Raw genomic sequence first — 18,128 nt, 5'->3', positions numbered from 1 at the left:
CTTTTCTCCTGGATCCCTTTTGGATCCCTCTTCCCCTTAGGGCATTCCCTTTTGCCTAGCCTAACTCTGTGATACAGAGTATTGTGTGCCCTCGATCATTTGTATCTTAGTGGGCCCCGCATCTCGGCGTCTCTTGACACTCCCGATATCAGGCTCCCACCCACGTGGGTTCTCCTCTACCTGACCCTTACCTATAACCTACCTCTGGTTACCCTCAGGTTCTTGATCTTCTATGTTTCAAATTATATGCTCACACCTCTATTTGCCCTATTGCTGATTCTCAAACTTCTGTTAATTGTATGCACCATTGTTTTGTTTTTTTTGCATTTTGGGAATGTAACTACCTTAATTCTTTTATATCCTGTACTATTGTTTGAAAAAGAAAAAATGTAAACCCAATTAATAATATCTCAAGCGTTAATATGTTATTGTAATTTCAAACACATTGTAAAATGAATTGTAATGGTGCTTGATCTGTGGGTAGTATTAGAAGTAGGAAGAAGACCACCATTATTTTTGTTCTACACTGCTGTATTCATATAAATTCAGATTGCCATAAAAGTCTATATAAAATTAAAATCAATTTACCTTAACATAATACATGTAAAGTATTATATGTATGCTACCTCTAACATACAGTATTTGCAATGTATTTTGCAGAGGCATCAGTAGCACAGCCTAAAACGCCAGCAGAATCAAAGAAAGGTAACCACATGTAATATGTTTTCAGATATAGTAATAAAACAGTAGCCATACCTGTTCCATCTATACATTTTAAACCAAGCTCATTATATACATACATAGTAATTAGAAATCACAATCAAAAGAAAACCATGTATTTGCATTTGTAAATAAGGGCTTATAACATTCACATATATGTTTGTTACTGTCCCTTTAAGTAGATTAGTAAAGGAAATTGACTAAATTAGTGTAACTCTGCTGTGCAGACTTCGCAAGTTGAGGATAAGAAATAAACTGTGAGTGTTGGAAAATATCCCTGTCCTCTTTCCCTATTTCCAGACTTTTGTTTTAAATACAATGTCTGCAAATAATATTAACCCTTTTACTGGCAGGTCCTTACAGCATACGTACCTACAGAACCGCTGGCAGCTGGCCAGGTCCGTACGCCGTACGGACCTAATTTCTCCCCCCGCTATAATCTCATGGTCACTTCAATGACCATAAACGTATAACATAATTGTTCAGCAGACTTTGCTGAACAATTCAATATCTCTGATCAGCGAATTATAATCTGCTGATCAGAGTTTTTGCCTAAAATGCGTCCGTCTCCCTCCCCTTGACGCCACTTCCTTGTCCCCAGCCTCTTCACCTCCTGCCACTCCTTATCCGTCTGTTTTTAGTGGACCGGATCAGATCGGATGCAAGCGGAAAAAAACAAACACATGTCCATGTGCATCAGTCTCTTCATAGAAAACAATGGGGGATTTGACTGGGCCCACTTGAAAAACTGATGTAGCAAGTGCACGAACAGAGCCGTTGCTCCCAATTTGACATCCATGCAGGTCCCACACCCATATGGATGTCCAATTGGGAACAGCAGCTATGCCTGTGCAGCCATTGCATCCCAATTGACATAAATGGTAGACATGGCCCTCATGGCCCTCCATGGGCATACACTTTAGTATGCCACATGTGAATGATGCTTTAGTAGTAATTTAGCAGGAATTTTGCAAGTTATATTGTGTTCATATGCGCTATTAATGATTTTAGTGTATTTTTTTGTGAAAATAGCGATATGATGAACATTTGCGCAATTATTGCAGGGCCCAAAAAATCAGAAGCACTTTTTTTATTCTACAGGTCATGCGCTTTCAGAAAATGTCTGGTTTGAGGGCCGGTTCACACTGGTGCGATGCCAGACATCGAATGTGATTCTCACCGCATTGCTGTGACGATCACATGCAATGTCTGTGTGAAGCAAATTCCGCCATACAAACTGTATGGCTGAATTTGCATCACATTCGGACCAAACTTATGCCGAACCCTTTTTATTGTCCTCACCAGAATCGGATCACATGGGTGTTCACAATGTTTTAAAGGAACAGGATCTTTATTTAATTATTTTTTTGTGGTAAAAAGTTTTAATTGTTTCTATTAACAAAATTACTTAAAATGATTTAGGTACATTTCATAAAATCAATATTCCATCTTTACTCTACAGAAGAACCCCCAAAGAAGCATGAAAAAGTGCCAACTGAACCAAAGAAGGGTAACTAAACACTAAAACCATTAGGAGAATTTCTTAAGACTGACCAACCAATCAGCTTCTGAAACTGGAAGATTTGGTTAATATACACAGCTGCTCCACACTCTGCCCCCCCCCCTCCATGCTGTTTTTGTATGGCTTTAAAACACTAGGGGGTCTGTATATAAATGTTTTCACACAGGATTCACACAGCTGTAATTCATACAGTTCTAAGGCGAATCACATTTTTTAAAATGTAAATCATGGGTAACAATTGTTAGATTTTGTAAACTTGTGTGAAGAACTTTTCTAAAAAAATCAAATGGTATTAATAATAAACTTGCAATGTAGCTATAGTTAAAAAAGAAAAACAAAATGAAAAAAAAACATTATATTCATGTTTTCTGTTTAGGAGAAATTAGAGTTAAAACAAGCAAAGGAGACCAATGAACCAAAGAAAGGCAGCTATATAAACATTTTATAATTAGTGCCTATCACATTTTTTTTACAGCTCCTAGTTGAAAGGACAAAAACAGGAACTAGATTGCCATTATGTTAGACTGCAGACTGATTTAGTATTCATTGTGATACTGGCTAACTACAATATGTTTAAAATTTATTTTCATTTAGTTCCAGTTCACACAGGTGCTATGCGGGGAACCCTGTGAATCAGTGCCAGTTCCGGCATCGCACCAGAATCATACAATGGTTCACACTGGGATCTGCGAATCGCTGGGGGTGTCAATGTAAAGTTAATGACACCCCCCGCATTGGTTCACAGATCATAGTGCAAACTGTGAAATGGTGCAGGAATCGGATCGCATAGGTGTTAACACCCATGCGATCCAATTCCAGTGCAAACCAAAAAAGGGTCCTGCACCGTTTTGGTGCGAATGCGATGCAATTTCAGCCATACAATTTTTTATGGCTGAAATTGCATTGCACAAACATCGCATGTGATCTGCACAACAATGCGGTGTCTGGCATCGCACTAGTGTGAACCGGCACTTAGGCTATCTAAAAATATATTTGATCTATTTTGTAATAAAACATGGTTGTAATATATTGTATATAACAGTATTCAAATTCTTTATACTAGAATCAAAAGAAAAAAAGGCAGAAAAAGAACCAACAGAGCCAAAGAAAGGTAAATGCAAATGTATTTTGTAAAGTGTGTTTTCATGAAAAGTATGGCTCTGAGAACAAAATGTAGGTTGCTGTCAATAGCAAGCAATCAGGTTCATCTTTAATTACATAATTGCAAAATTACAAAATTGGAGTTGTTACCAAAAGTAACAACACATACACTGTGTATTATATTTCTATTTTTACAGCCTCTATTTTAATGAAGAGAACCAGCCCCATTGTAGTGGTTCTCTCTCTCTGATTAAGAGCCAGTGAAGATGCTATAGTTAAGGTCTATTTTTACTGCAAGTTTGAAGCGCATGAATAAATAATATATTGTGGTGGTCGTTTTATCTAAAATACATCAACATGTGGTTGAATTTCTTTGTAGAGAGACCGGTGAAAACCCATGAAAAGCTACCAGCTGAGCCAAAGAAAGGTAAAGAAACAGATATTGTACAATGTACAGTACATCAACAATTATTTGCATTTATATGTTGTTATGTGCAACAAGGTTATATAAATCTGAAAAATAGCATTACTCCAATCTATTTTAGAAAAGCCACTGGAAAAAGAGCCAAAGGAACCAAAAAAAGGTAGATGTCTAAGAGTTTTATGCACAAATTATTAAAAGGTCTTAGTAGGTAAAAAGTAGAAAATAGTTACCTTTGCTATATAAGTTTTGCTCAATATTCACTGTTATGTTGAATATAATATTTACCAATAATTGCAGGTACAGTAGCACAGTATCATAATGGTTATAATGTTGTTCTAAGTATCGTGGATAAAGATTTTTTTTTTTTTTATGAAACATAAATTATCTTCACCAATTACATCCATCTGTTTACAATGTTGCTTTATTTTAGAGACCCCAATAAAAAGGCATGATAAGCCAACAGAACCAAAGAAAGGTATGCATAGAAATGTATTTAACATTATATTGAATGTTACCTTATAGACCATCATACCCCTCTAAGAGTAAGCTTTCTTCAGTGAACTACTTTAAGCATTCTCAAAAATCCCAACAAAGGGGTTGATTTACTTAAGGCAAATAGGTTGTTTACTTTGCAAGGGAAGTTGCACTTTGCAAAAGAATTTGCCCAAAAACTTAGTAAATGAGATGAAGCTCTGCTGACTTCTATCATCCAATCAGGTGCAAGCAAATATGATAATTTTTTGTTTTCCTTGTACCTGATTCGGTATTCTTTGTAAAGTGAGACTTTATCAAATTCATTAAGCTCTCTGGAAAATTCCCTTTTAAAGTGAAACTTCCTTTACAACTTTTGAGTCAGTTTCTAACCACTTCGAAACACCTGCTGCCAAGATGTGCTCTCATAGAAAAAGCCTGTATTGTGAACTTGCAAAATGAATGTGTATAGATATAGAAATAAATAAGAGTACGTACTACTTTCTTGGGCATGATCTGGCCACTGGTCTATTTTAAAACTAATTTATAGTAAATCACGGATTGCAAACAGGCACCAACATCCCAAATCTATACGAGGAGAAAAGAATAAGAAACAAGATGAACTTTTGAGGTGCCAACAAACAACTCTTCAGTAAAATCAGTATTTTTTATTTTATTATTCCAAAAATGAATCTAAAACCATAAAAAGACAAAAAAAAAATGTCACAATAGTCCTCCCTTGGGGCCCAACCGCAGCAATAATAGACACCTAGCACATCAATAAGGTAAGTGATTTGCCATACATTAAACAAACAACAATTGAGGTGTCCTCAATGGGTGGGCAGTCTTTCTTTATCACAATGCATTTTTGCAGGAATTTCCAGCTTCTTCAGGAGGTGAGGGAGGCAAGCTGTATGAGTCCAAACAAGCCCGGGTGGAGGGGGTGCAACATGGTCACAGGTGGCTCAAATCTTTCTCTGGGGACAAGTGTGGGGTCTAAACATAGCGGAAAAACTCAAAACTGTGTGTAGTATATGCTTTTAAGTGCATGGAAAATCTAGTGCGGCTGCTGGAGTGTGGAATTCACATGTCATCACACTCAGCATAAACAAAATGGCTGTGAAACAGCCAGGTACCATCCAATCAAACTTACTCAAGCACCAGTCGTCTAGGTGTAAGGGTGTAAATTCAATATCACACACAGCTACCAGCACTGGTAAGAGTCAAAGTACATGCAGACCATTTTCTTAGCATATAGCCTGTGCCCTGCTGCCTCACGGAAACGGTGCAGACTATACGCTATGAGGCTGGTCTGAATATACTTGACTAAGGCAAATTTCACTGCCCCAGTTACTGGAAAGGAAGAAGTATGCTCCCAGCCACTCTCTTGCCCGTTGGCTCAATGCCAGCTTGGTAAATTTCTGGCTTTTCAGCTGGTAGATCTAACCCTCTTTGTGCATTTGTGGCCTGTGGTTCTATTTTTTCACCTGCAAGGCCATCTCTGCCCTCCATAATTATGTGTTAAGTAATTTCCCTATGCAGTCATCAGGAAGGTAGACACATGGCCCAGCAAGTATGGTCATGGATATTATAAATGGTTCACAACCCACTAGGTAACTCTGCTGGTAGCTGGGAATGATGCATGACAGGGCACACTATTGGAGCTGATTGTGCTACCCCACATCTTTACAGATAGTGATAGTAACAGTGCAGTCCCTTCTATCTCCTCGTCCTATTCAATGCCTTTTTTTCGGGTGAGCTGTCTTTTGATTCACAAGTCCTCCTCAATCCTTCAAGAGGCAATGCAAGGGTTCAGGCGAAGCAATGCAGACAGTGTTACAGCTAGTAAGCCAAGGGGATAGGAGCCACACTGGAGCAGAGAATCTGTCGGCTCTGCAGAAGCAGGTCCAGAGGTAATTAACCCTGCACCATCTTGTGTCAGGCAAGTGATATGTGACATTAAAGCTTGGAAGAAGTCTAGCTTAGTCATGTTGCAGAGAATGCACATGCATCAGTGGGACATAAATAAGTACCTGTATGAGTATGCCATAAGAATAGACTCAGAGGACCTGGGGTTCTTCTTCCCACATCATTGGCTCCTCATAAAGGACATATGCAATGTATTGTCACCATTTGAGAAGTCAATCAGAATAGTGAGTTGGGACAATGTGGGCATAAGCCTCACTATTCCTGCAGTGTTGTTCTGCTAGAGCTGATATTAAATGACAGGGCATTGACACAGCAACAGGAAGAATAGGAAGACTTTCTGATGTCTCAGGGCCTGCTATCTCAAGACCTCCATCCCTATGAGGCTGCACCAGGTACAGGAGGTAGGAAGAGAAAATGGGGCAGGCTTCCAGGGGTGGGTTTCATTCTTCGCAAACCTCAGAAGTTGTGTATTTAATGGGGAAGTAGCTAAATAACAAGGTCTGGGGTTCCTTTGCCTCCAGTAATATATGGTGGATGCTCCAAAGCCTGCAAAAGGACTCTAGGATTTATTGTATCAAAAAGAGATACCTTACTGTCTGAAAACCCTCCAGGATCCTAGTTACAGGAGGAAAGTTGCAGAGCTCATCCTGTCCTAGCCACACACATGCCTCCATGCGCCAAATTAGGCCTTGTCATTGTGTTAATATAGTTGCTGCATTCGCATTGCATAACATAGGCTGCCTGCTCACAGCTTCAGCCACATAAAAAAAAAAAAAGAAATCTGGGTCACACTGTACATGACATGCATTCCTCTTTCCCTACTCTACCACCCTTTACCTTTTACGTGACAAGCATCATCCTTATCTTTTAAATACAATGAATCATCCCTTCCCTACTCCACTAGCCTTTACCCTTTAAATACCATGCACCCTTTTGACAGATTAGATGACATGCTTCTTCCTTACCCTCTACATGACATACACTCCCCTTTCTATTCTCAACCAGCATGTACCCTTTAAATACCATCCATCCTCCTGATCCATTACATGACATCCATCCTCCTTACCCTTTATGTGACATGCACCCTCCTTTCCCTGCTCAACCAGCCCTTTCCCATTACATGACACGCAATCTACTTTCCTTGCTTCTCCAGCCCTTACTCTTTACATGACATGCACCCCCCCCTTCCTTTCTCTACCAGCTCTTACCCTTTAAACACCATGCATCATCCTGACCCATTAAACAATATGCACCCTCCTTAATCATTACATGACATGCATCCTCCTGACTCTTTATATGACATGCACCCTCCATTACTTGCTTTACCTGCCCTAACAATTTACATGACATGCACCCCCTTTACCTTTTCTACCAGCGTTAATGGTAATTAAAATATTTAAATTATTTAAAAAAAAATTTTTTTTTGCTTTTTCATTTTATTTATTTCCATAAAAAGGCCCACCAAAATCCACATCACTGGGCCCATGATGTTCTTAATCCGGCCCTGGCTATGTCCCTCTATTATAGAAACTTAGCTATAAAAGGGGCTTTATTATTTTATTTTTTTCTTGAAAAATACTGACTTATCTTTAGCTATATTGTTCCTGCTACTACCAGTGCTCATGTATGGTCTATCACTGCTACTCATTAAAAAATCATTGTCTTTGAAAAAACTACCCAATAAAGCCTTTTTTTTTTGCTTTGGAATATCATACTCGTCTATTTCTTGAAAAATATTGACTTATCTTTAGCTATAGTGTCCCTACTACTTCCAGTGTTCAATTATGGTCTAGCATTACTACGCATCAAAAAGTCATTGTCTTTGAAGAAAAACTACCCAATAAAGCCTTTATGGAAATCAACCATATTGGGTTGCTACTGCTGCGGTATAAAGACCAATGAATAATGTAAAGGAAAAAAAAAATGACACATGCAATTTACAGTATGTGATGCCATAATACATATATGCTTCTGATGCTGTCCTTCAGAATCACAATGTTCCACAAAACTGAACTGCTTCAAATCTTCCCTTAGACATAATTTTTTTTTTTTTTTTTAGTGTTTTCCATTTTCTCCTATTAGACGCTCCCCCACTGAATAATAAATTGTTTTTTGTTTTTTTTTCATTGGCATATGTACCTCAGGTCACTCCTCAGACGCCATACTCTTTTTTGGCAATACCTTACTTATTAACCCAAAAATGGCCATGACCTATTTCTAAGATTTAGTCTTTTGACTTTAATGGAGTTTGGATATATTTATCTAATCTGTGTTGAACCGAAGATTTGCCTCATTCCCATTCCCTATGAAAGCTGCCCTATAACAGAAGACAGACTTAAATGCAGGCTTTTTGCTACTATGAGGTCCCCTAGGTCTCTGCTTAAGGAAAGTAAACTGGTAGATGGTCCTCTAGGCCACCATTTACCAGTTAATTTACATTATTAGAGCAGATTTTCTATTTTTTATTTATCAGCAGATACTCACAGCCATAAATTGGATTCAAACCTGCCTTAAAAGTCAGAATTTGAATAATGATAAACCACACTGAGGGAGAAGTTGCTCACATGGGTTTAGCAGTTAGACCCACCCACTTACTTGTAAAGAGCCCTCTGGAATGTGATTTCAGCAGAACATGTAGAACTCAAATTAAAGTATACCATGTGAATGCTTTTACTTCAGGCTGTATCTCCTGGACAGCAATATCAGTTAAGTAGTTTTCAGTTGATTTCTAAATTGCTCTTTAAAAGATGAAATTACCAAGGAAGAATAGACCATTTCGGATTAGTACAACATGTGCATTTTGAAGAAATGATTTCATTTAATGCATGGTAATCCATTTTTTGTTCTAGAAAAACCAGAGGAGAAAAAAGAAAAGGAACCCACTGAACCAAAGAAAGGTATCTGCAGCACTTTGCCGTATACTGGTAATAGCTGTCAGTAGCTGTGTTGGATGGAGAATATGATATTTGTATACACTAATATTTGCAAATACAGCTTGCATTCTTGTTTTACCAGTATGCTGCATACAGTATAATGCACCATATGTTATTTATTCTTCAACTGTGGTACAGTCATAGTTAGAATAGCACCCTCTCGCTCATGCGTGAATTGTTTTTCTTGCTTTTTGCAAGAAATTAGTTTACTTTTTCTGCATGTGTGGGATACTGGTGCAGTCTTGGTGCACCAATCAGATGAAGTCATAATATGTAAGATTACTACACTATGAGTTTTCTATTTCTTTTCTTCTGCTGAGTGGGCTGCATCCAGGGTGAATAGTGACCATGCTCTTGAGCCTTCAGGTGGATTGCTGCAATATATTGATCCCAGTCTCACTGGGAATGCACATGGTGCCTTTACCTAAGTGTAGGTCATACCTTTGAAGTAAGAGGAGAAGGAGACAGGTGGTGGGACACATCAGTGGAACACATTTTATTTGAAGCACTGTGATGGACAGATACAGTATGATAACTCATTTTTTTTTTACTAAAATTTAAAGGCGAAGCATCAATTGTTTAAAGATTGATGTCAATATATTATATGAAGAACTGATGTTGTCATATTTCTTGATACATGTTTTAGCACATTATGAACTGAATATAATTTATATGAATTGAACACATATTTATATGACTTTATAGTCTTATTTTATTTATTTTTTTCCTTTCTCCTTTATTTATAATATGTTGCGCTGTGTGTTTTGTATTTAATTAACAGTATTTAGGATGGTAACAATGAGTGTTAGCTCATACAAAGTTAATTACAGAAGTCTTCAACAATGTTGCATAGCCTGAGTTTATAACTAGGTATTACAGGAATTCCTAAGCATCTAAGATAACTTACCGAATAATGCACGTCAGAGATTTACTTTTTTTTTTTTTTTTAAATTAAGCCTGTCGAGATGAGAATGAACATAAGTAAACTAGAACATTGAAAAAAATAAAATTAAACAAGGCAGCACCCATATTATCATAGTATCAGTTAAAGATTGCTGAGAGCATGCATCTTTTCAATTACATTTAGTTGTACATTAGCTTTAAAAGACCTATGGAAACAGTAAAATTTAAAAGAGAGATACTCTAAAAAAAAAAGCTTTCTATTTAAGATCTTCACAATTTCTAATTCATTTGTCAACTATTATGCATGAGTATAAAGCTAAAATTAACTTGCTAGGATTGACCTGAGAACTTCCATTGTGACCTATGCATTCTAGTCATTTTAGGGCTCCATGTATTACTGTCATGTTGTCACTGTTTAAAGCGGTAATAAACCCAATAGTGAACATTTGTTATAGAGCAGCTTACCAATTCTTAGATGTGATAGCTGCATTGGTTTTCTATTTAGGGTGCTTTCTTTTATTTTCACCTAGTGATCCAGCCGGTAAGTTTGTTGTTTTTCAAAAGAACAAGCTCTCTTGCAGATGTATCAATTACAGGGTTGAGACAAACCACACACAATAAATAGGGGTGCTTACAATGATCAGCTTTTATTTTTTCATGTAAAATCTTTATCCCAAAAGGAAAAAAAAAACAGTTAGCTGTAACTGATTATAAAGTATTATCTGGAGTTTGGCTTCAATTTGTATTTAAATCTAGTAGTACATGCCACCCCCACCCTTCCAAGATAGACAACAGTGCTGCCCAATGTGAACCCTGATCACCAAGTGAAAAAAAAACTAAAAAATAAAATAAATGCAGCCACTATATCTAAAGGTTGGTACACTGCAATATATTACATTGTTAGTTTTGGGTTAAACACCACTTTAAACTAACGAAAAAAATGCTTTAAATTACAGTATTACCACTGAATTTAAATATAAATATGTTATAATCTAAATAAGCTATAGAATCAACTTGTCCTTCACTTTTAGAAGCACCATTGAAGAAACTCGAAAAACCACAAGCTGAGCCAAAAAAAGGTAATGCATGATAGGCAAATTATGTACCTTTTTCCTGTATAAAGACAGGATTCCTAATAAAGAGCAAAACATATAAAATAAGTAAAAATGTTTAATAGCTGGAAAAAAAAGTGATAAAGAAAGGTACATTTTAAAAAATATTTTGGAAATGAACACCAATTTTAATGAAAACATTCATGATTGTTTTCACTAAGCAACAATCAATGTGCATAACAGCCATTCTGAATTTAATTTATTCTGACCTTAGTACAATTTAGTGTGTTTTTTTATATTCTTTACTTCAATTTAGCTTTTTTTGCATTGCTTTGATTAGCAGGAGTGTTGTTAGACCCTGCTCTGGAACCCATGGGACATGTCCTGGGTCTTCTATTAAGCCCACCCATTTTCTGTGGCCATAATTGTTGACATCTATCCAAGCTTGGCAAGCCAATTTCAGTCTGCTGAAATCTGGTTTAGTTTTATTTGGTTTCTATGTTTACAAGTACATACCAATGTATATTTCTTATTCACCTGACAGATTGATGCCCATTAACTAATTATGGGATTTTACTTTCTATACATATTACACTGTGGAAAAACATGCAGTTTATTTACGATTGAATGAATGTAATATTAATATTATTGATAGTTTAACTATGATGCTATCAAATATAATCATTTTGGACCTAGAATATATCTAGAGAGGTTTTTTTGTTTTGTTCATATTTTCATTTTTTTTTTCTATTCTGAGGGTGGCAACCTTAGCTTGCTGTGAGGTGAAGCTAAATAATTAATAATAAGTAATATTTAGGGGGCTCTTTAAAGCTCAGTAAACTCCAGGAGAGAAGGTTAAGGCACAGGATGCCCAACATTTCTCAAGCTTTCCAGTAATTATTCAGTACAGGATGTGAGTTTTTAAAGTGAGACCAGCAATTTGTATTTGTGAATAATTAATTCAACCAGGCAACACAACTACCTTCTTGAATGTGCAGCCGAAACTTTCTGCAATGTTCATCAAGAACAACTTATAACCAGCTATCCAGGAAACTATTCATCAGAGAGGCCTCTTCCCAAAATGCTCCCCATAGGCAGTCTTGCTTCTTCACTCCCTCTGAAAATACCTTCCAGCAAGACAGCATAAACTCCCTAAACCCAGACTCAGGCACTTCCTTCAGCAAAGAAGCTTCACCAGGTGGCAGGATTGGGAGGCAAAAGTCCTTCGGCACAACATCCTCACTTAGAATCAGCCCAAAAGGCAATGATATAACTTAATGACGAGGCCATTTTTTTTAATGTAGATGTATGGTATTTTTATTTATTTTATTATTTTTTTACTAGTAATGGCGGCAATCATCGATTTTTAGCGGGGCTGCGACATTACGGCAGACAGATCAGACATCTAACTGACACTTTTGAGGGGACCAGTGACATTACCACATTAATCAGTGCTACAAATATGCATGTTACTGTACTAATTACACTGGCAGGGAAGAGGTTAACACCAGGGGCGATCAAAGGGTTAGGTGTGTCCCTAGAGGATGCTTTCTAACTGTGTGGGGGATGGACTTACTTGATGAACACAGAGATCCGTATTTCTAAATAACAAGAACACAAGATCCCTGTTTTCTTCTTTGACAGAAAGGCAAACACAAGAAAACAAAGAAGGGCGCACCGACCTATCGCATTATCCTCAATAGTATGGCTTTAATAATAAATCATAAAAATGGCTACTCACAAACAGAAGTTAAAACTGATCATATCAGACTCAATCGCTTGAGTGTCAGGAATAGTCCATGTCCATAGTCCTCTGAGTCTGAGGAAGAGGCTAAGCCTCGAAACGCATCAGCCGTCATCTCAACAGGACTATGGACATGGACTATTCCTGACACTCAAGCAATTGAGTCTGATATGATAATTTTTAACTTCTGTTTGTGAGTAGCCATTTTTATGATTTATTATTAAAGCCATACTATTAAGGATAATGTGCTAGGTCGGTTGCACCCTTCTTTGTTTTCTTGTGTTTGTAGTACTGTTGGACTACCCCAGTCCTTTAGGGCAGCAAGACTCTAGCCATCCGAAACACCATATGTGAGTCCCGTGGGAAGTGTGGTCGGGGAGCTTGGATTCTAAGCGCAGGAGAAAGGTGGCATCACCATATTGTTTTTGACAGAACGGCAGTCTGCCTTGCTTATATAGGCAGACCGCTGTTCTGTCTCTCTGCGGAGCGATCACAGGTGGCCAGCAGACATTGCGTCCACCAGACCCGCTGATTGGCTTCCCCTCTGGCCAATCATTATGCGTGCCCCCACTGGCTATTGCTCAAAATGATGTACAGGTATGTCGTTTTGCACAATAGAGGCGACTTGCTACAGTATATGTACTGCTGGCTGTCAGCAAGTAGTTAATGTCATCCCAAATGTTTAGATCCTTCCCCAGCATGGATCACTGTCACTATTTCTAGTGATTTGCATAGATGGAATAGGCACACCAGCTTAAGGCAAGGTCCCTACACATGCAATTTAGAACATTGTAAAAATATTGGATTTGCAAGGTTGTTTTGAAATGATTCTGTGTTCTGGAAATGTAAAAATAAAAAAGAAGACTAGAGAGAGCAAGAGAAAGAGGAACTAGAAGTCCAAGGTATGCAAGAAGCAGTTTTACCCACAATTACAATTTTCATTACGGCAAGTTGACTACAATGTACATATGAGGCTGGGAGGAAAGCAGTAGGGGACTAGAACAATAAAATGTTAGAAACTTGAATGTGATATGCCAGAGCAATTCCATCCAATACTGTATTCATTTCCTTTAGGCATAGTGTGGCTAAATGCAATTCAATTACTGAAGTTTCTCTCTCTTTGATTATGATGACATCCTGTGTTTCACCTGTATCACATGATTATTGTTGTTTCACTTCACTCAAACCATTTTCTTTTTATTTGATCTAGCCTGTTTCTGTAAATGTAGCACTATTCTCTTGGCATAGATATTTTATTCTGATTTTGGTTTCTGAAAACCTGAAAAGAGGAGTGAATAAACTCAGAGGCCTTGCCTGTATGTGAGCACTAAAAACAAAATCTCAAGGATTCACTTCTGAGATGATTTTATAATAAAATAGTTTTAGTATCACCAAATGTCACCCAAATTTTACTCTCACTGTGAACGTGAATATGTATCCACAACAATGTAAATTGTATGCATACATTAAGAAGAAAGAGAAAAAAGTCACTGATTAAATTGAATGTCAGCTTGGTTTGTTCATGTCTATAAAATCCAAAAGGAATGCCAGGGAGGTGGACTCTGACCAGAAAGAGAACTGAAATCCCCCTGTTATCAACACACCCTTATTTGTATTTCTTTTCATTTCAGTCATGGGCATTTACAGTGGGAAATACATCTTGATATGGGACAACATTAACTTTCATGGACTCTGTCCCTGAGTGTCTCTGTTGTAAATATATGCATGCATAAATATCTTGATTATAACAAATCCCATTGTCATTTACTTTTGCAGAGACTTCAGTAAAAAAACAAGAAGAGCCATCAAAGCCAAAGAAAGGTAACAGGGTAGACTCTACTACTTCATTATAGTCAAGAAACAACAGAACAAGGAAAAGTGTCTACAGTATTTATAAACCAATGAATGCAACTTTTATCAAACAATTTTCTATTCTCTGGTGGACATTCTTCTAGGTCCACGTGTCCTAAATGACAGTGATTTACAAGAGAATGTTTATTGAAAGCCACATTCACTGCTTTAAAAAGTAATAAAAAAGTAACAATACAACAAAATAGCAGGAGAATGCTTATATGAAAGCCCATTTATACATTAGCCATTGCTCGGTGTAATCATACAAGCAATGTATATGAGGGTCACCGATTACCATTCAGTTCTGTTCTCATTCAGTTTCAGTACAAATCAAATACAAGATCTTAAAATAGAAAATAATAAATAAAAAAATAAAAATAAGGAATAAAAAAAACAGTATTAAAAAAAATACCAAATTATGTGCAAGGAAAATGTAAAAAGGAGGATCTGTCTTGCCAATGATTGGATGATTTAACTCAGCACGGCTTCATCTTGTTCATTAAGCTAAGTGAATTTTTAATTTGCAAATTAATTTTTCTCTTAGCTTATTAAATGAGGTGAAGTGGTGGTGGCTTTAATCATTCAGTCATATGCATGAAGGGTCTTTTTCTCTGAAATTTCACTTTGCACAGTGAACACACAGTGAACATGCTCTATCTCTTTTAGTAAATTAACCAATGCATCAGAAATGTGCAATTTTATTCTGGCACTCTCCAAAAATTATCTTCAAGCATTATAAAATAGTAGGATTGATTTGCTAAAAGAATAGAGACTGTTTATTTTGCAAAGTGAATGTTCACTGTACTTAATAAATGGTGCAATGTAAGTTAAAAAAAAAACCTGTAGTTTTGCTTGGATGTGACTTGATTGCAGTGGAGACAGTTTTACCATATTCATTTTGCAAAGCAACTATTTATCTTGGTAAGAGAAATCTCTATTTCTTTAGAAAATTAAGCCTTATATCTCAGAGTTCTTAAATAATATCTTACAATTATGATAGACTAAATCAAAGAGCTCTAAATTATTATCTCAGAATTGTCAGAGTTTTCTTCCATACATTATAAATTAGACCCATTAAACGTAAACATGTTGAAGTTAAGCAAAAAACACTGCCAACTTTTTTTAAAACTTGATAGGAACAATGTATAGGGCTTGTGTTGACAGGCTACCACCATTAGTGAAGAACCAAGGTTTACTTCCTGTAACTTACATTTTAAGTAATGTATTCTTTGTGTTCACATTTTCTTGCACACTAGTGGTCAGAGAGCAATAGTTCAGCATGACACTGATCATGTCAGCTTTTCCATTGTTTTTGCAGTTTCAGAGATCTGTTTGAAATTATGGCTAATCAAATTTATATTTTTAGAGTTTGTGCTGTAAGGGAGGAGGTAGAATGAAGCAATCCTGGTTAAAAGCAGAAACTGCTGAGGAACATAGCAAATAGTGTATAATGAATCACGTGAATTAGTTAGTATTCCTTAGGTTGCATGATATGTATAGCACTGAGTCATTTTTACTTTTTGTGGTTATATCACTTTACATTTTGATTTTTTTTTTTTTTTTTTGTGGAATTTCTAAAAACATACATTTATGCAACACTATTCATCAGAAGTCAGTTTTTAGTGCTTTCTGCAGTTATAGTTATCTAACTGATTTTGCCTCATTTCACCTTCTCATTCACAGTAGAATAACGTAATGTTTTTTTCAGAGCTCACTTACAACAATTATTTTGCAGAGACCCCAGTTCAGAAAGAAGAAAAAGCAGCAGAGCAAAAGAAAGGTACGCATCTAGTCTTATATGATGTAGTTGACAAAAGAGTCACTTGTAAAGGCTAAGATTGAAGGGTGAGTCTGAAGAATAGTTGCAAAGAAAATGAAGCTTCATAACTGGATTTGGGTGTATTGTTTTTTTTTTTTGTTATAAAAAGATACACGGTTCTGTGATGGTTTGCAATGTGCCCTAGAGATACTAACTAATTAGATTTATTCTATGGTAAGTTTAGTGAAAGGTTAATTTCAGTTTCTGTGGGTCAATCTAGGTAATACATTACCATCACTGAAATTTGAGTTACTATTTCCTTTATTTTGTGAGCTAACTTTATATAATATATTCAAGTGGACCTGTCAGTTAAAATAAAGGTCCAGCCTTAAGTACATAGTAAGTAACAGACTAAACACTTGAACAAGTATGCAGAATGGGAATTTAATTGTTTCAAGTCCAACTAAAGTAGTATATTCAGGGGCGGATACCCCTTTGCCTTCCAGCTTGTCTGCTGAATGAGACCATGGAGGTCCCATGTAAATTAAGGATTATTTGACTAGTATGTAGTATAATATCTGCTCCCCCATGAGGGGATGGATGGTTGAGGGTGGAGGAAGGTGTGTGTGTGGATGTGTGGGTGTGTGAGTTGGTTTTGTGAATGTATGAGTGTCCTTGTTTGTGTAGGTCGTCTGTCTGGTTGTCCTCCCTGTCCACCTTAGGGTGGGGACCACTTAAGGTGTCCTGCTAGGTGTGTCCCTATGTTGCCACTCGGCTTCCAAGTAATTCTGTCTTGAGGTTCCCCCCCGTCCTTCTCTTCCTCCCTAGGCCCCGTTGGCCTGTTTTTGAGTTGTCATGCTGCAATGCCGTCCATTGGTTTGTTGTTTACTCCCTGTTTTGTTTTACTGACATTGCTTGTACCTTTGTTATGTATTGTTCTTGAAAATTTATAAATAAACACCTTTCAAAAAAAAAGTAGTATATTCAGGATCAGGATGACATCTTACACTTCAAAGACTGCTTGAGACATTCCATTCTTTAAACTTCTCCCAAAGAACAGGCCAAAGCCAGCAGCAGAACCATCTAGTGTTTACTCGGTCTCTAACCTGCTCTAGACTAGGCATAAGGCCTATCTGTCCCTAACTAGCAGGTACCTGTGCCTACTTCCAAGCATCTCCCACTCTGGGCACTTCTGTGATGCAGCCAATCCTATATAAAGCACTTCACCTCTCCAAGATGGCCACTCAAGTCTCATGAATACTACAGGCTCCTCCAAGATGGTGCCTGGAGTCCATGTCAGAGGACTGCCCATCTTGATGGATTGGCAGTGGTGCTTCTTGGGTTAGCAGAGGCCAGTGTTAACTACCTACCCACATACCTACATTACCCTGGGCTTAAGGAATGCAGTCCTCTGCGTTTACATTACATAGGTGAAACATTGACACGTTACACAAAATTCAATTTCTTCACAAACAGAAAATGTGCATATTTATAACACATAATCAAAATATTTAGCATGCATTAGCCCCCAGATTGTTCACTTGGGAAAATGATGATCATCATTGATTGATGATCCTCAATGTTGAGAAGGAATCTCCTCTTCTGGTGGGGTCCCCAACAGCGGAGGCTTGTTAAGCAGCTGATGTTTCTACAACTAGAGTCATGGCTTCTGTTGGAGGTAGATATTATTCTAGGGGCACCTCATACACCTTGAAAATT

At 37.2% G+C, this 18,128-nt stretch overlaps 1 protein-coding gene across 1 annotated transcript; it reads left to right on the top strand.

Moving 5' to 3' along the window:
- Positions 1 to 671: 671 nt before the first annotated feature.
- On the top strand, positions 672 to 16,486 carry LOC309550557 (uncharacterized protein; the record flags this gene model as incomplete). Its single annotated transcript, XM_082250909.1, has 9 exons — positions 672 to 705; positions 2,183 to 2,230; positions 3,306 to 3,353; positions 3,723 to 3,770; positions 3,889 to 3,926; positions 4,196 to 4,242; positions 9,017 to 9,064; positions 14,576 to 14,620; positions 16,386 to 16,486. Exons 4-9 carry the CDS (start codon positions 3,741 to 3,743, stop codon positions 16,484 to 16,486), a joined length of 309 nt encoding a protein of 102 aa, XP_082107035.1. The 5' UTR covers positions 672 to 705; positions 2,183 to 2,230; positions 3,306 to 3,353; positions 3,723 to 3,740.
- Positions 16,487 to 18,128: the final 1,642 nt, after the last annotated feature.

Source organism: Pelophylax lessonae (genome assembly GCF_965119305.1).
Source record: "Pelophylax lessonae genome assembly, chromosome: 3".
Taxonomy (NCBI): domain Eukaryota; kingdom Metazoa; phylum Chordata; class Amphibia; order Anura; family Ranidae; genus Pelophylax; species Pelophylax lessonae.
The sequence above is the reverse complement of the archived record's forward strand: the minus strand, read 5'-3'. Positions and strand labels throughout refer to the sequence as shown.